Raw genomic sequence first — 18,722 nt, 5'->3', positions numbered from 1 at the left:
GCACACGTAAAGGGCATGTACACGTGCATGTCCCAGAGCTCCGGAACTGCAGTACCTCACTTGTCACCTTCCCCAATACTCACACTATGGAGGCTGCTGTTTCTCTCCCTGGGCACGATGGACCAGCAGGACATGAAATCCCTCCAGCCCCAGAGGCCAACCTACTGAGTGATCATACTTGAAAGCCCACACACCACACCTTCTGAAGGCTAAAAACTTTTATTCACAGGGAGGGGTTGACCCAGGAGTCTCCCCAGGCGCTCACGTACATGTGGGGGAGTTACCCACAGGGGCTCAGCCATGTGAGCGGCACTGGTGGAAGCAGGGCCTGGTTTAGAAGAAGCCAAACTTCTTTTTCTCCTGCTGCTGCCTCCACTTGGCCATACTGTAGAATGCCTTCTTAGACTTCCCAAAGATATCTTGGAAGTCAGAGTCTGAGAGATAGAACTGTGGGGGTGGGGGCGGTGGATACAGGGAAGAGTGTCAGCTGAACCCGGAATCCTGTCCCACCCAGAGGCGTCATCCCAGGGCTGAAGGCTCTCTTGTCCCATATCTCTCTGTCCGTCACGCCGTCTGGAACACACATCTCCCTGGGCAGCCTGCCCATTGCCCACGATCATTGTGACCCCCTAGGTGCCTCCAGGTCAGTTTTAGGTGTTAAATTAGCACTGGGGCAGAGAGTGGCAGGGGGTCTGGGGCACCTACCTCCTTGCGGGCCGGGTCCACACCCTCCGGCAGGTCCTCCACGGCCTGGTGCATCAGCTGCTCTCGGGGAAGGCCCCCGTTGACCATGGGTTTGGGGCTGCTGTGGTAGCTGCTGCTGCTGCTGCTGCTGGTGCTGCTGCTGCTGCTGCTGCTGGTGCTGCTGCCGCCTGCCTTGGGGCTCGGCTCCAGCTCATTTTCTGACCTGTCCTGGGAGGCCTTGAGGGCCTGCTGGGCCAAGGGGCCCGTCCTGCTATTGCTTGGCCTTCTGGACAGCTGGAAGTTGTTGATTTCCTGTCCATAGAGGGGACTCAGGCTGAGGAAGATGGGGGATAGGCTCCCACGGGGAGGCCACACTGAGCCCACTGGCCCTCTTGCTCCAAACTGCAATCCCTGCTACCTATCAGGGCTAGGCTCCTTCCCTGCCCGTTCTGCCCATCTGGACCATGCTGACTGAGCCCAGACCCTGGGGGGACCCTGGGGGGACCCAGCACTCACTGTGGTTATCTCAGAGACATCAGCAACTACAGCTCCCAGGCTGCTCTCCACCACCTCCCTAAAAGACTGGTGGTTCTGTGGACAAGAATCAGGGTGGGGGTGAGATGGAGAGGCACCACTGGGACCCAGGAGGGGGCCTGAGGACAAGACCAGGTCTCCCCAGCCCACACTGGAGGTTCCCAGGCAGGGCAATGCCTCCTCTCAGTCTGCCCAGGGCAAGCCCCTATCCCCCAGGTTCGGGTGGGACTCGAGGTTCAGACCTCACTCACGGTCCACTTGTAGGGGTCCCAGGTGGGAAACCATCCAGTGAAAGTGAGAGGCTCATGGCCCTGCTTGATCAGCACGATGGGTGTGGCATGGCTCCTCCCTGCCGGGTGGGTCTGCAGGTACTCCTGGCTCCACGCCACTGCCTCTTTCTTCAGCTGGCTCACAGCTTCCCCGACCCACAGGAAGATCTGGGCCACAGAGAGGGCCTGGCTTTGGCTAGGTGGAGGGGCTGCCCAGAGCTGACCTCTTCCTTCCCACGCCTGCCCATGAGATGATCACAGAGCTCCCAGACATACCAGACACACACCGTTTGGCCACCATATCCACACACCCATAAACACTCCAGAAGGTTGCAGGCATATATGTATGTTTGCATTCAGTCCACAAATATTGACTTAGCACCGATTGTGGGCCAAGGGATTCAATAGTGGGGAAAAAATAGACAAAAAGCCTTTCCCTTGTAGAGCTTTCATTGTATTGGGGGAGACAGAAAGATAAATAAAATAGGTAATGTATCAGATGGAGAAAAATAAGGCAAGGAAAGAAGATAAGTGTAATTACGGTGGAAATAACGTAATTTTAATGTCAGGGAGGGCCTTACTGAGAAGACATCGGAGTCAAGATCCGAGAGAGGTGAGGGAGCAAGTCATGGGACATCTGGGGAGAAAGTGTAACCAGAAGCAACAGCCAGCGCGCAGGCCCTGAGCGAGCCTGGCACCTTTGAGGACCAGGAGAGCCTTCAGCCCTGGGATGACGCCTCTGGGTGGGATAGGATTCCAGCATGAGGCCATTGCGGTGAAGCAGAACAGGCACGGGGAGAGGGGGGGACCATGCAGGGTTGTGGTGAGGGCTTTGTTATTGCTCCAAGTGACATGGGGATCTATCAGCCTCATCGTAGTCACACAGTGTCATAGTGGCACAGACACGATCACCCATCGCCACAGCCAGACAGCAAATCACAGCCACACACCGTCACCCAGAGTCACACACAGTTGCACATGAACTTGGAGGGTTCCCAGGAGAGGAACCATCCAGTGAAAGTGGGAGGCTCCACCTCCTCCCGGTAGGACCAGTTGCTCTGTGTAGTCAGTCACACTTGATTACACAGTTGTCGCATACATCCAGCCTGGGAAACACAGGTAGCCTGAGAAACCACTGCATGCAGCCACACAGAAACAATGACCCAGCCACACAAGTGCAGACACTCAGTCACTCACACCCACGGCTGGCCAGAGTCTCACACAGTCTTACTGGCCGTGGCTCGTCTGGCCAGTTACGGGCCGTTCCTTGACCACACAGCCACGCATACAGAGGCATATGCATCACACATGCACACGCTGTCAGTTGTCCAACATACAGTTGCTCACTTGACATTGACATATGTCAGCCCCAGGTAGCCACTGGGAATCACACACAATTTGAAAGCACAGGGAGTTACATATAACTGCAGAGCCAGTCACAATCACATACAAGTTCCAGACACATAGTCCTAGGCTCCTGAAGGCTCACTGTGACAGTCATTCATGGTCACTCATGTCACACTCAGTGTCACAGAGACTCACTTGCAGCTTTACATGAAGTCATATGGTAAGGAACAAAGACACACATGTTCACATGCAGTTACACAGATGCAGGCACACCCCAGTAGGGCAGAGGTGGCCGCCTCACCTCCTGCCAGGTGTCAAGTAGCATGACGTCATAGTTGTCCAGGTCGTGTTGGCTAAAGAACACCACTTCTGTGAGGACCAGGTGGCTGTTCTGGCTGGAGCACTCAAACAGTCGTGGCTGGAAGCTGGAGACGTCCTCGGGGAGGCTGGCCAATGTGGGCACAGGCTGTCAGGGACGCGGCCTGGGCCAAGCTAGCTCTCAGCACAGGGGTGCCGACCCCAGGGGCATGCACCCCAGGGACCAGGCCCTTCTCTGAGCTCCACCCATCCCGCAATTCATTCTGGGAACACCCAACCTCCTCCTCTCTGGGCCTCAGTGTCAGTGGGGAAAGCAGATTAGGTGACTCGTCTAGCTCTGGCCAGCTGTGGCACCAGCTTCCCCATGAATTTTCCCAGGGACATGCACCAGAAAGGGATAGGTGGGGCGGGCCTGAGCTGGAGCCCTGGCCTCCTTGGGAAGGAGGAGTTGCGAGTCCCACTCCTGGCTGGGATCCGGTGTCAGGCTCAAGGTGGGAGGAGGGGATTTAGGCTGAGACAGGGGGACAGTAGTACTTAGGAGCTCTGGAGACTTGGGGGGAGTGTGGTGCATAAACCAGGCCATGCAGACAGTACAGGGCGGAGGTATTCAGCTCCCTCCTCCCTTTGAGGCTTCACTCTGCCCTACCCTCTCATACACACCCTTGTGCATTTATACACGTGTGCACGCGCGCATACACACACACACACACACACACACACACACACACACACAAGCGGCACCACGCCCCTGGGGGAATGTGGGGTAGGGGAATGGCTCCCGTCAATGGGATGATCCAGGACTGGGACAATGCAGGGAGCACATTCAGCCAGCAGAGGGCACCACTGCCCTGCTCTCTCTGCATCTGCCTGATCTTAGGTACCCAGGGCTGGGGAGTGAGGGGAGGGGAGGGCTGTACTCATGGGAGCCCCTGGGGTGGGGAACCAAGAGTCCTCAGTTCTAGTCTGACCCCTCCAGCTCTATATGTGACCCTTAATTAATCACCCCACCCTCTTTGGGCCTCAGATTCCTCCTCTGTGTAAGGAGAACACCCTCCTCCCAACCCTGTCACCTCTTGTTGCTGCGGTAGGGAGCCCGGCCCCCCAGGGCCTCCCAGAAGTGGGGAGGCTCCTGACCCTCCAGCACTGTTTCCTTGTCCTTCTCGGAGATGACAGGGACTACCGTCCGCGCCATCTCACGCTGATCACCGCTGCAGCCCTGGCAGGCAAATAGCTGGGTCAGGCCCTGCAGGGGAGGGGTCTTCACCTCCAGCCCCACAGCCCTCCCTCACAGGGGCCTGAGTCACAGGAGGCCTAGGTGAAGGGAGGGCATGCATGAGCAAAGAATCATCCTTCCTGCCCCTACCGGCCTCCCTCTGTTTCCCCTGCTGATCAGAGCCACAGGGACTAGAACCCTCTCTAGGTCCAGAGGACGGGATAGGCACCCCCAAGTTTGGGGACCATTTATGGTTTATGCTGAAGATCAGAGAAAATTCTGACAAGCAGAACTAGGCCTCCTCCTTTTCCCAAGAGAGTTGGGAAGGGGCAGCTCCCTGCGTGAGGCAGGAAGGAGGGGAGGCAGGCTGGGTCTGGCCTAGTTCTGACCTGTGGACTCCCAGGTCCACCTGTCACTTTATAACTTCCCCCAGGGTCCAGAGGGGACACATGCCCTACCCCCATCCCCTCCAGGCCTATCTGAGGTTGGACTTGAAGCTGCATCCCCTGTGGGGTGGCCCCCATCCCTGCCTGGCACCAGTGCCCCAAGCATGAATAGACTGGTCGGGGTTGGAGGTACCTTCCCAAACCAGAGGTAGCAGATGCTGGCTGTGACCAGCAAGAAGATGCCACTGGAGTTGAGGGCTGAGGCCCAGGCTGGCACCTCCATGGTCCTGGTGTTGTGGCTATCGGTGCCTTGCACATGGAAGAGCCTCGTGGGGGATGCCGGCTGCCCCTTCCAACTGAGCCCAGTGCTCCCCTACAAGAGGGCGGGGCATCAGCTGGGGCAATAGCTCCTGGGGGCTGCCTCCCGGTCCCAGTGGGGGACAAACTGCCTCAAGGCCCAGGGATCCCTTTCTTGAAGCCACCACTGTTTTCTGGACCCTCTGGGTGTACAGTGTGAGGGTCCCATCGTCTAGGATGGAACCAGACCTTTCTAAATGGACTCCTCACCCCATCTCCAAGGGGTCAGAGTAGAGTTCCCCCAGGCTTGAAGGTGGAAAGTGGGGACCGGCTTTGCCCATGTGTGACCCCAGGCAAGGTCCTGGCTCCCTTTCAGTTAACACTTCCTCACTTGTGCTCCCGCTTTGTGGCTGGCTCTGAGCACTGGGGTGGGGGGGAGGGGGAAGAAACTTAGTCAGGAGTCACCCTTGGAGCTCCTGGGCCTCCGACACACACTAGGAAACCCAAGTGGGGGTGGTGGTCAGCTGGGCCCCTGGCCCAATGAGGTGTTTGCATGTGTATATAGGGTCACTGGCACATGGACGAGCCACGAGGCTGTGGCCACAGAAGCAAAGGTGGGTCATACCTGGAAGACCACCAGCTGGCCCTGGAAGATGGCAAGGAAGTGGGGGGGCTCGCTGCCCATGGTCACACGCTCTTCCACCAGGGCTCCATGGTACATGGGGTCTAACTCCTCAGCATTGCAGTTCAAGGCCTTTATCTCACGCATGGTGGCATGGTGGCCCTGCAGACGGGGTTGGTGACGGCAACTCTTAGATCCCATTCTCAGATCTCAGCTCTGAGCCTGGAAGGTGCCTGCCCCTCCTCTCCCCCCAGGCCTGTGTACCCGCCATAGGTACAGGATGTACTGGATGCGACCCATCTTCTGGTATGTGTAGAGGACAAGGTAGCAGTTGCTTGCACAAAACTGTCCATGATGCTTAGGGTCCACGGGCTCCCTGCCACAGTCCCGGATGCACCACACCTGTGGAACAGGAGTTGGTTCTTCTATCTGAACTCACCCTGTGCCCACCCTGAAAGCTCTCCTCAGCCTCATCTGTGCAGGCAAACAGCTCGCCCCCAACTCTGCACCTACCCTGTGCTTGGTGCTGGGTTTGTGCTAGGATCTGCATGTGACCCTTTCCCCCATGGGGCCCCGGGACCCACCACACCTGTGCCAGCCTGCTCTCAGCCAGGACTCTGAGCTGGCACGTGGTGGTGCCTGGGACAACAAGTGGTGAGGACTCCAGAGGCTGCCAAGGCAAGCCTGACCCTTGCCACACACCAGCCACAGCATGAGTTAGGGGCAGGCAGGTCCCAGCAGAACTCTTCACTGCTCAGGCCAGGGCAACAAAGGCTGGGCAGAAGCAAGGCCTTGGGGCTCTTGGAAAAATTCCCTTTTTTCAAGGGTCACTTGAAAATACAAAGCCTGCTCAAAGACTGAGATGAATGCACTTCCCCACACTTAACAACATGATTTCTTGTTCCCGTGGGTAGTGAACATGGGCTCTGGAAATAGGCAAACCTGGTCAAATCTCAGGTTGGCCTGTGTTGGCAGTAAGACCTTTCTGAGCTTCAGTTTTTCCAACCTGTAAAGTGGGGGTAACCATGCCCACCTTGACATGGCAGGAAACCAAGCCTGGGCAATCTGTGCCCACACGGAGCCTGACAGCTGTCTTTGGAGAAGTTCTCCTCCAGATCAGAGCATCTAGAAGCCTGCGTTGTGCAGAAGAGGCTGAATCCGAACACATGCCACCCAGAAGCAGCATTTACCTGGCCAGGCCTCCAGGCTGGGGCCTCCCCCTACTTGTCTGTCCACTTGCCTGCTGCTTTCCTCTCTAGCTCACTGACTGCTCCTCTCTCCCTGTGTGCCCCATTGCTCCCTGCCCTTCATCCCATCCCCCCTACCCACAGCTCTCTGCTTTCTCAGTCTCCTCTGTCTCTTTCTTCCTGTCCCCCTTCCCTGTCTTCCTCTCTCCCTGCTCCCCACTTCCTCGCTGCCTAGCCCTGTCTCCTCCTGCCTCTGGCTCTCCTCATTCACCACTTCTGTGCATCCATATTTGGGCAATTGTAGGAGGAAACCTTGGAGAAACAATATTTTCTCTGACCTTGACCTACCTTGAGAACTAGAACCCTTTACATAAGCCCAGCAGTCCCAGAATCTCACAGCACCCCCACACCAGCCTTGGGCCCAGATGGGACCACAGTTTTGGCCCCCATTTTATAGAAAAACAAAAACCAAAACCCAAGGCCCAAAGGAATTGGAGGCTCCGTCCAGGAGTTCAGCCAACAGGTCAAGATGCAACTCTACTCCATGTACAGAACCTGGAAGTGATCTCCAGCCCTCGCCTCTCCCAGAACACTGGTCTGAGACCAGACAGGGGGCTGATGGTGTGTGACTGTGTGTTGGGGGTTGGGTGTGTGGGGCTGTGATTATCTGACTCTGTATATTTGTTGGTGTGTCCCTGTGGGTTCACGTCTATATGTGACCAATCATGCGAGATGTAGAATTTGTGAAATTAATTCTTGCAGTTGTGCACTGGGCTGTGATTAAGTGCAATTACAAGGTGCAGGTATGTGTGTCTATGTTATCATACACATGGCTGTGTCATCCACATGACAAAAGGGCACAAGAAAGTGTCCGAGTGTTACTGTGTTATGTGAGTGAGTGGCCATGGCTGGGTATAATGGATTACGCATGATACGTATGAGGCGGCTGTCGGGAGGGTGTACGTATAAGTACACATGCCCCTGGGTGTCCTTTTTTGTCTGCAGATGTGTACTTGAGAGTAGCTGGCTCACCTGAAGACAAAGCCTACCCCTGTGTGCCCATGCCCCCCCCCGCCCCCGCTCCACCGCCCTTTTCTTGCGCCACACCAGTGCCCCTCACCTCCACCTGCCCAGAGCCATCGTCCACCATCCTGAGCTGGGCAGCTAGCTCAGGTTGGCTGTGCAGCATGCCCACGTCGATCTTCCCCTGAGTCAATTTTCCTGAAGGTGGGGCAGAGGGTGTCACTGGTGCCTGCTGCCCCGGTGGCTCCACAGGCCCCCTCATCCGTCTCCACCTGACCCACCCATCATTCAATAAGCCCCTCTGGCCACACCTCCTCACTCATCCCGCCAAGGCCCCGGGCTCTGCCTACAGGCCCCGCCCCTGCAGCCTTGCCGCAGGCCCCGCCCCCACAGGCCCCGCCCCACAGCCCCCCACCCCCCACCCCACTCACGGATTCTGCAGCTGTCCCTGTTCCCGCGCTGCTTAGACCAGGACCGGAAGAGCTGCTTGAAGGCGGCGGACTCCATGCCATCACTCACCACCTCCACGCTGGTATGGGGCGGGTAGCCCTTGGCCTGGATGAAGCCCTGGGGCGGAGGCTCTGTCAGGCCTGCGCCCCAGGGCCCGCTGCACGGCTCCATCCGCAGGGACCTGATGCGCCAGCTGCGGGGCCAGCTGAGCCCTGAGCAGCTGTCACTCACAGAGCCGTCACTTTTTGGAGCTGGCTCTGCCACTACTGACTTCTCCGAGGTCCCTGAGGACAGGCAGGGTCCCCTTAGTCTGGGCCTCAGAAAGGGCTGACCAGGACAACCCATCAGACCCAGGCAGGGCCCTGTCTCCCCTCCTCAAAAAGGAGGGGCACCCAGTGCGCTAAGGCTTCAAGGCAGGCCCGCCTCAGCCTTTGACACACGGTTCCGTGGGTGCTAACTGGTTCCGCCCAGGCCTCCCCCATCAGGGTTCCCCAGGCAGGCCACATGCCTCCACTTCCCCAGGGAGGGCCCTGTGGTCCCCGGCAGACCCCTGGGCAGAGCTGTCTCTCCTCCCTCAGACCAAGAGGTTTGTCTCCAGGCTTAGAACCTGTCAGGGTCATGTCCTCCACCAGGCAGGCTCCCAGGGCAGGACTTATGTACCTCCTGGCCTGGGGGGAAGGGCTGCCTCCCCCTTCAAGCCGCAGGGCAGCACTGCGTCCCTCTGAGTCAGGGCCCCACAGCCTCACCAGAGCCCGGCTAAAGGCAGCCTTTAATTCCTGGTGGTTAGACTTGCGTCCCTGCCACACGTAGATCTTGAAACCGCCCTGGTCCAGGATGTAGCAGTCCTGGGAGCAAGAGTGGGGCTGGTCAGCAGGTGGTCCGGTCCCGGCAGAGTTGTGGTGTGGGTGGGGCGAGAGGGGGCCAGGCCTGTCTCACCTCCTCCTTCAGTAGGTCTTGGGTCAATGGGCAGGTCGCCAGCTCTTGGATCACCAGGGTCTGACCCTTCTCGTAGACACTGGAGGACAGGCATCCAGATGTGAGCAGCTCAGCCTCTTCCTGGCCTGGCTCCACTGTAGCCCCATGTAGCCCTCCCTCACCCCGAGGCCGCGGCATGGAGCCTCTCAGGGCCTTAGTTGCCCTGTCTATACAATGAGTTTCTCTGAAAGGCAGCCATGCAAGAGTATACCACACGGCCTGCCCCAGAAACACACGAGCCCTTTCTGGAGGGCTTTCTAGAGACCCTGTTTATTGCTGTAATGACGGACATGCAGGCTTGGCCGATTCCACACACCCTGCCCTCGCCCAAGGTCTGCTCACTGGTAGAGGTGGACACGGGCCTTCTGCAGCTGGTTAATACTCTCGTTGGGCGTTGCGGCGTACGGGCTGCCCACTCTGCAGCCCAGCACAGCTTCCATGATCTCCATGAGGCCAGGGGTTTCAACCTCATCATCCAGTACACCGATCTGTGCACGGCCACCACGCTCCCTGTCCCGGAGGCTGCAGGTCAGGGCCAGGCCCTGCAGGAGAGGACTTGGCAGTCAGGGCTTCCCCAGCATGCCCCCTTTGCCCCTTAGACAGCATCCCAGATCCTTCCTGTCACTTCTCAACTCCCAGAGGCTGGGGGAGGGTGTCCCCTTATCCTGGCACCCAGATGTACCACCAGTGCAGGGTCTGACTCAGCTTGTACCTAGTAGTTGATTTTCAGGTGGTAGCAGAAGCTGGCCTACCCCTGGGGTGGTTGGAGGATGGGTACCTGGAGGACCACCCCTCTCCGCAAGTCCTGCACCCCTTAGTTCCCAGGCAGACACTGACCCGTGCCTTCTCGGAAATGCTGGTGTTGGGCCCATTCCACTGGATCATCACCTTGCCCAGGTCCAGCAGGAAGATGTCACCTTTTTTAAAACTTTCCCAAGAGAGCTCCACCTGCCAGAGCCAGGAGGTGCAGGGAAGGAGACAGTGTATCATACCACTAGCAACCAAGGGCAGGGGAACTACAGCCTGTCCCCACCTATGTGAGCATAGCTCGAACGTGCCACTTGTGTGTAACTGCATGTATCTGTGACCATGATGCTACTATTATGGCATGCATGCAGGCATCTGTGTAACCATATGGCACCTTGAGGGTCACTCTGTGGCTGTGTGCATTTCTAGGCATGTGTGACTAGACAAGGTTGCATATCACAGGGTGTACACGACTATGACACGTTTCACTCAATGTGTGCCTGTAACTGTACACGTGTATATGCACACATGTATACATTTGGGGTATACATGTTTGTTCATGTGTGCACATGTACATATATCCACATGTGGCAGCAGATAAAATATGAACAAGTGTATGAGCTCATGGGTGACAATGTATGTCTGCCTGTGTGGGGAACAGTGTGTTATCTATGGATAAGCATAGTTATCATCCAGACAGAGAGTAAAAGGGGAGACAAATAATTATGTCAGGGTAACAGGCAAAACCCAGGGCTACATTTCTGCATGACGAGGGCTGTGTGGTCATTGAATTTGTGAGTAACATGCGTGAGCCTGTGTGAGATTGTCCCTGAGTCACAGGGCTGCTACATGCCATGAGACAGTAACGTGTACAACTCAGGCTCATTCACATCACAGACATCAAACACCTGAATGCTCATTACACCAAATGTCTACCAGATGACAGCAAAATGTCTTTTTCTACTAAGATCAGTATTTTCTGTTAATATCCTAACAAATGGAAGTAAGGTGCACTCTGTTCTCAACGGCACAAGGGCACTCAATGGACTAGAGTGGCCTCAGGGGGAACAGTGGGAGACACTGTGTGTGCCTATGGGTGACAATGACAATGTGTATCAGAGGGTGGGGCTGTCTATATTCCCCACCCAAAATCATGCGTCTTCACCTTGTACTGCTTATAAGGACCAGATGCAACACCTTGTCTACCTGTCTCCCCGACCCTGGCCCCACCCCAAGTTCTTAATATGGCCGTGAGATGAAGGAAGAGACAGAGGGTCTGAGGGGCCATGGCAGGTGCAGGGCTAAGAGCCTGGCTCTGCCTTCTCTCTCCTTATTCAAGACAGGCCATCTGGGACTGGGTACTAGACTTAATCGAGCAATCACTTTGTAAGTTACATAAATGTCTAATCACTACGTTGTATACCTGAAACTCATTTAATATAGTATTTCATCTGTAATTGAAAATTAAATTTTAAAAATATAGGCCATCTGGGAATGATGACAGCTGTGGGTCCCCCCATTCCCCTGGCATCCCCTACAAGTCCCTATACTTCAGTACACAAAGTTCAAGCTGGCATCCCTGGTGGCCTTACCTCAGTGGCTGACACATGCTTCCTCCCTTTGATGCAGAGCAGTCTCCGGATGTTGTACGTGTTGGTCTCTACATGCTTGAAGTCAGATGCTAGGCCTCCCTTCCTGTAGCTGAGGAGGGAATGAGGTCCCATGTAAGACCATACACCGCCATGTGCAGGTGTGAGTGCAGACGTGAGTACATGCATGCACACACATGGGAATACACATGTGCCTACTTAACACACGTGTGCAGCCAGACACAGGCACGTGCGAGCACATGGCTATGCACGTGGAGCAGGAGTGTGCATGTGTTTATCCATGTGTAGATATGTAGACATGTGCATGTATATGTACATGTGTGCCTGTGGGGGCATAATGTGTTCCTATTTATCCATGTGTGCAAATGTAAATACATGCATGTGCACACAAACCAGCATGTGCACATACAATGTACTCATATACAAGTGGGAGCATGAGTATTTGTTTATCCATGTGGGTATAAATGTGAGTGTGTGGAATTCAGGGAAACAACATATATGTGTAGATGGACAAGAATATTCACACAAATGTGCTGATAGACATGTAAGTGTGCCCACCTTCGGTGAACATATATAGAAGTGGCATGTTTCCTGCATGGTCATGTAAACAAGTGTGTATGTGTTCATGGATATACTATATGCACATATTAGGTTCAACTGTATAAAACAGAAATGATTGAATGTTAGCAATTTCCTGTGGTTCAACCTAATATAGTGCAACTATTAATTTAATACATATTTGAAACAATTTATAGCAAAAGACATGATTCTACTAGGCACAGTAACATAAAAGCAAACTCAAATGACATGGATGTCCACTTCTGGGTGTATACCTAAGAGAAATGAAAAACATATGTCCACACAAAAACTGCTCTACAGTTGGTCATTTCACAATATCCTTAAGTCAAAACCATTATGTTGTACACCTCAAACTTATACAGCGGTGATGTCAATTATATTTTAATAAAACTGGAAAAGAAAACCAAAAATCTCGTATCCCTAACAGCTCAAAAGTGGAAACAACTCAAATGTCCATTATACAATTGAATACATACATAAAATATGGTATAGCCATATATTACATGTAATATAATTCCATTATATTATGAAATGTCCAGAATAGGCAAATCTATACGGATGGGGCAGGGAGTATTGGGGGGAAATGGGGAGTGGCTGCCAAAGGTATGGGGCCTCTTTTGGGGGTGATGAAAATGTTCTAAAACTGTGGCGATGGTTGCACAAATCTGTGAATATACTAAAAATCACTGAATTGCACACTTTAAGTGTGAGTGGTATGGTGTGTGATTTGTATTGCAGTCAGGGTGTTAGCCACCCCCAAACTCTCCGCACACTATGGATGACGGAGAGGGTCACCCAGGCCACCCTACGGTTCTGTCGTCCCCGCCACCCCCCCCCAACCCCCTCACTCACATGACCCCTGGGCGGAAGTAACTGCAGAAACAGTCAGATTCGTGGCCCTGCACCTCTCGGTGATGCACAGTGGCACCACCCAGCGCCTCCTGCAGGTCCTGCACAAGGGTGCCCGCGACGCCCTCCGCCTCTCGGTTCGCCTTCTTTCCGACCCAGTAGTGCAGGTCCTTGGGTGCCCCCTGCATGGCCTTCAGGTTCTGAGGAACCTAGGACCCAGGTATTTGTGGGGCCAGGGGTCGGGGAAAGCTGAGGTTCCAGAATTGGGGAGGGTCGAGGGCCAAGGCATGAGTGGACACTGGGGTCAAGGTCTAAGATATGCAAAGGCCTTGGGGAGACTGGGCAGGGGATCTAGAGTAAGGAGGAAAGGGCGAAGAGGCCTCAGAGGATGCAGCCCCCTTTGTGGGGTGGGATTCTAGGGTCCCCAGCAGTCCTCTTCCCAGCGCGGACCCTACGCCGCACCGTCAGCTGGGCCCCGCCACCCTCAGACAAACCCCGCACTCACGTGGAGGACGATGTAGCAGTGCGCCTCGAAGAAGTTCCCATAAGCCCTCTCCGGTACAGGCACCATCTCCCGGTTCTGGGAGAGGAAGGTGCCCAGTGATAACTCAGGAGACCCTTCCCGCCCCCACCCCCTGGCCCTCTGGGGTGGGGGAGGGGGAGCTCTGAGTTGAGGCCCAGGAAAAGCCTAGTTTCAGAGACCACACGCCTCTTGTGGCACCGGCGCAGCTGGTGGTGGTGCCCCTCACCTCAATGATCCATATGTGGAGGTCCCTATGGCTCTCGACAGCTGGGAGGCTCCTGACGTCCATCCTAGGCCGGACGGGAGTGAGGAAGGAAACAAGAGCCAGAGTTCTCAGACCCTGGCCTCCAAGCAAGGACTCTCCTTGCCCTCAGCTCTCGAAAGCACCCTCATCATAGCACGTGTCTTTCCCAAGGAACACTCTATACATGCACACATGCCAGCGAACCAGGCCAGGTACTGCAGACATCGGCACAGAGAGGCTTTGCCAACAGGACCTTGGTTTGTCATCTGTGCCTGTGCTCTTGAAACAGGACTGAGCTCTGTGGACAGGGGCAGGCTTTGAACATAGGGACAGCTCTGCAAACAGGCAGGGAGTTAGAAGTAGGCTATGCAGACAGACAGAGGAGCTACAGTCAGGACAGTCACTGTAGGCAGTGACAGGTTATGCGGCAGGCAAGGCTCTGCTAGTAAGAACGGATTCTGCAGGCAGGGGCAGGCTCTGCACACAGGGACAGAGCTGCAAACAGGCCTAGGTTTTCTAGATCATTAGGAACGGGCAATGCAAAGAGACGGAGCGCCTGCCGAGAGGGAGAGGCTGTGTGAATAGGAAAAGGTCCTGCATACACGCACAGGCTCTGCAAACAGGGACAGCAGCTTCCCCAGACAGAAGAACAGGATGCTACAGGTACAGGTTTTCCTAAGGACAATGAGGTCTGTAGCCAGGGACGGTCTGTGTGCATAAGGATGACCAGTGCAGAGACACAGACTCTACCCAGGGACATTCAGACAGGCTAGCAAACAAGCAAAGCTTGTGGACACTGAAAAAAGACTCCACAAACAGTCACAGGTCCCCAGACAGTCACAGGTTCTGCAAGTATGGAGGACCTGTGCAGACTGGGAAGGGCTTTGTGAAAGGTGGATGGGGACAAACCTTAAGACGGGGACAGATTTTGCAGAAGGGACAGAGTCTGCAGATACGGACAGAGAGGTGGATGGGCAAGGTCAGCACACAGGTGCAATATCTTCAGTCGGAGAAATGCTTCCTCAAGTGCTTCCTAGGCAGAAGTAGGCTGTTGAGAGAGGCCAAAGCTCTCCAGGCATGGCCAGCCTCTGCACTCAGGGGCTGCCTCGGGAAGCAGACTAGAAGCCGGCCTCCGGGGAGGTGGGAGTGGGCTGGGCAAACATTCATGGACATGACAATGAGATCCAAGCTCTGAAAAAAGGCACAGCCCCTGCCGACACAGCCCCTAGAGACGGACTTTGCAGATAGGGAGAGGTTTTGTAAGCCCACACAGGCTCTGCAAACAGACAGGCTCTGTTAACTGGAACGGCTTCTTCAGTGACGGCAGGGTTTGCTGAAAGCAGCTGGCAGTGAAATGAGCTTTGTGGTCAAGCATAGATGCCCCAGACATGGGCAAGATTTTGAAACAGGGCTGGGTTCTATAAACAGGGACAGGTTTTCTAGAAAAAGATGAGTCCTGGAAAGAGATAAAGCTCTCTACATAGGGAAAGGCCCTGCTAACAGGTACACATATAATGTTAGGAATGAAGTGTGCAGGCAGGCATAGACTCTGCAAACTGGGAACTGCTCTGCAGGAAGTGTCAGGTGCTCCCAGATGGACACCATGACTCTGACAGTGATAAGCTCTTCATGGGAATAGGTCCTGCAAGCAGACATTGTTTCCATCCAGGGAAACTCAGGCAGAGGCCTTGAAAAATGTCATAGATGGGACAAATAGGGCCCACGTTCTGCAGGCAGAAGGTACTGTACCCAGGCAGAGCTTTGCCAACAGAAAGTGTCCTTAGGCAGGAAGAGGTGAAAGAAATATCCTAGACAGGGACACCAGACAGGCTCTGTCGACAGGGTTAGGCTGCACAGGCCGGGCAGCTTCTGTAATCAAAGCCAGTCTCGTACACAGGGAAACAGGGACAGGCTGTCTAACAAGACCCAGGTTCTGAAAAGACTCTGATAATAGGCCTGGGACAGAAACAGGCTCTGCAGACAAGACAAAGGTTCTGCACACTCAGGACGACTCTGAACACAGGACTGTCTCTGAAGACTGACAGACTGAAGCCAGCGACAGACTTAGCTAACGTGAGCGGACTGGGTACACCAGTCACAAGGACTCTTAAGTCCCTGAGACAGAGCTGAACGTGTAATACACACAGACTCCGCAATCAGCCACAGGCTCTGCAGACAGAGATTGAGTTCACTGAATTTGTGCTCTGGGGTTCCCAGGGTCCACAGGAGAGAGAGAAGCATGGAATGAGAGGTATTTGGGGGGGACCGGGACTCTCCCTTTTGTTACCTCTCAGCAGATGACTGAATTACCCTGGCTTCTCTGCAGCACTCTTGCGGGAGCCTCTGTGTGAGGTCTGCTCATTCCTTCGTCCATGGACATTCTTTCTACATCTAACCTAAATCCTCTTAGCTGGCTGCAACTTTTCTTCTTGCTGCTGCTTTGCTCACCAGACCCAGAAGTCACTTCTTTCTGAATTTCTCATTCCTAGTGGCCCTGGTACAGGGTTATATCAGCCATCTCCCCTCCTCACCCCACCCAGCTTTATCAGCAGGAGGAGCACCCTCGGTTCTGCTGACCCTGGTGACCAGGGGAAACAGGCAGAGCAGAGATACACAGTTACAGAAGAAGAGGCAGGGAGTGACAGGTGAAACAAAGTGGCCCCCAGGGCAGGGCTCGGGCCCTGCTGAGCTCACAGGACCCGTGGGAGACACCCATCCCTCTCCACAAGGGCCAAGCTGGTCACGCAAGTGTGGCGGGGGAGCTGCCCAGAGCAGGGTGGGCAGAGGGGCAGTCCTGCGGGAGGGGGCAGCTTTTACTGAAGCCCAGGAGCCCTTGGAACACACCCTGGAGACCCCAGATGCTGTTGGCATGCATTCCTGAGGCCCAGGTGCCTGACACCCCAGCAGGGACTCAGCAAGTAATTGTTGAATGAAGGAAGCCTGTGGCCGGTGACTGCCCTGAGTGAAAGGAAAGTCACTGTGAGCTCTGACCGTACCCAGAATGGCTGGTGTACTTGATGGCCTGTTGTTATGACAGTGACAGGAGTGACTGGCAGACACAGTGACCCTGTGAAGATGGTCTCAAGCAACAGAAAACGTGATGACACCAAGCGACAGGCACAGTGACATTTGGAGGTGATGGGGCAGAAGCAGTGAGCAGAAGCACCAACTCTGAGCTGTAGATCACGCAACCGTGTGACACAGTGACAGGGTGACAGGAAGCCTGGCTGGCCTCAGCACAGTGGTACATGGGACAGGAAAGGCAAACGGGTGGCCAGAAAGTTGGGACCAGGCCGATTTCACCGGATGGGGACAGCACCATGCCTGAGGGGCTGAGAGGGTGACCAATATCCAGTTCCAGCCCAAGGGGCCAAACTCTCAGGCTCCCAGGGGCTGAGGCCCTCATCCCCATGTGACCCGTGTTCAGCGTCTTCCAGCGGGACTCTGGGAGGATGGGGGAAGGGATGCTCGAAGGATGGGGGCTCCCTCTTTCCCCTCGGATCCCTTCTCTTTCTCAGGGGATCCCTTCCCTCTCCAGAGAGCCCCTCTTAACTTGCCAAGCCCACAGATGGCCCTCTTTCCCCTGGGGAACTCCCTTCCAGCACTGACTCTGAGTGAGGGCCCCCTTCTTTTCTGTGGGGGTGGGCTTCCTCCACTCAGGACCTCTTTTCTTGCCCAGATGCCCAATACCTCTTCCGATATCACCCCCGTCCCAGTGCCCCAGTGCCCATCCTTTCCCATGGTGCCTCCTCCCACACCCCCCCTCTTCCTTCAATGCACCCCCTCTCCCCTGGGTTCCCCTCCCACCAAAGTGCTCCCTTCCTTCAGTCAGTCTTCCTTCCCTCGTGACCCTGGTGCCCCTTCTCCCTACCTGGCACCTACGCCCTCTTCTGGTGCCCCTTTCTCTCCCCAGCTGCTTGACTTCCTCCTCCTGAGATACCTGTGGAAGGGTGGATCCTGAGGTTACAGCTTCCCAGAGGGGGAAGGGTGCTGCCTGCTGGGGTGCAGAAAAGGAGGGCCAGGTCTGGGTCCCCAGGTGCCCCGATTCTGTGGTGACGGAGACCCCCACCCACATACCATTGCTGCTCTCTTCCCTGTCAGTGGCTCCGGCTGTGGCCTCCCTGCCCCCGCCCCCACCCATGTTCTCACTCACTGGGCTCCTCGCTGCCTCCCCAGTTGTTCTGCAAGCCCCTTGGCAACGCCGAGCCTGTGCCCTCACGCGTACACCCCTGACTTTCCCCACCACCCCTGGTTCCCCGGAGTCCCCAGCCCTGCCGGGCCTACCTGCTGGAAACTGCTGGCACCTTCGCCCTGCCTGTGGGCAGTGCTGAGCCTGGCACGGAGACAGGCCCTGCCCACCGCTCCCCCTCCGCTGTCATTCAATCCCTGCTCCTGCCCTGCAGGACACACCCCACGGCTGGGCGGGCTGGGCTTTCAAACTTAGGTAGTCAGTCAACAAATATGGACCCAGCTCTCTGAGAGGCAGTTCCCTCCTCAGGGCCACGGCTGGTCAGCCAGGCCACACCTCCTGGGGACCAGTGGCCAGAGAGAGCAGAGAATAGAGGCCTGGGCTCGCCAACACGTGCCTGCGGGACACACTGTGACTTCCCTTCTCTGAGAGCTCTTATGGGCTCTTGATCCCTGAGCCCCAGAAGGCCAGACCACCCCAGCAGGAAGTAGGACTGAGGCTGGTGGGGGTGGCAGGGATAGTCCGGCTCTGCGAGACCCAGGTCCCTTCAGGAAGTGGGGGGAGATGGCCAGGGCTCTCTCTAACATCTCTGCCCCCAATCTGGGCTCCATGCCCGGCACAGCCCTCCCCAGGAAGCCCTGATACCCATCTTGGGAGAGGCCAGTCGCCTCACAGG

General features: G+C 55.6%; 1 protein-coding gene across 3 annotated transcripts; it reads right to left on the bottom strand.

Moving 5' to 3' along the window:
- Nucleotides 1-213: 213 nt before the first annotated feature.
- VILL (villin like) lies at nt 214-18,193 on the bottom strand. Of its 3 annotated transcripts, none has more exons than XM_090284502.1 (21): nt 18,142-18,193; nt 17,729-17,797; nt 13,840-13,903; nt 13,596-13,670; nt 13,094-13,299; nt 11,645-11,753; nt 10,143-10,253; nt 9,648-9,847; nt 9,267-9,345; nt 9,077-9,175; nt 8,312-8,447; nt 7,978-8,078; nt 5,935-6,072; nt 5,674-5,832; nt 4,945-5,124; nt 4,223-4,368; nt 3,136-3,280; nt 1,461-1,655; nt 1,201-1,275; nt 706-996; nt 214-447 (listed from the first exon to the last, which is right to left on the bottom strand). In XM_090284502.1, exons 3-21 carry the CDS (start codon nt 13,900-13,902, stop codon nt 334-336), a joined length of 2,622 nt encoding a protein of 873 aa, XP_090140628.1. In that variant the 5' UTR covers nt 13,903; nt 17,729-17,797; nt 18,142-18,193; the 3' UTR covers nt 214-333. The 3 variants fall into 3 exon arrangements, with proteins under 3 accessions (XP_090140628.1, XP_090140630.1, XP_090140629.1); XM_090284504.1 differs by having other exon boundaries at nt 1,470-1,655; XM_090284503.1 differs by lacking the exon at nt 17,729-17,797 and having other exon boundaries at nt 18,142-18,175.
- Between the last annotated feature and the right edge of the window lie 529 nt (nt 18,194-18,722).

Source organism: Furipterus horrens, unplaced genomic scaffold (genome assembly GCF_987537825.1).
Source record: "Furipterus horrens unplaced genomic scaffold, mFurHor1.1.pri manual_scaffold_7, whole genome shotgun sequence".
NCBI classification, from domain to species: Eukaryota; Metazoa; Chordata; class Mammalia; order Chiroptera; family Furipteridae; genus Furipterus; species Furipterus horrens.
This window is presented reverse-complemented; position numbering and strand designations above follow the sequence as displayed.

Coding starts and splice junctions, on each gene's coding strand:
- VILL (XM_090284502.1), bottom strand. CDS start 13,902: ATGGACGTCAGGAGCCTCCCAGCTGTCGAGAGCCATAGGGACCTCCAC. Junction 9,176..9,266: donor AAGACCTACTGAAGGAGGAG/GTGAGACAGGCC, acceptor TCTTGCTCCCAG/GACTGCTACATCCTGGACCA. Junction 8,079..8,311: donor CAGGGACAGCTGCAGAATCC/GTGAGTGGGGTG, acceptor CCCCACCTTCAG/GAAAATTGACTCAGGGGAAG.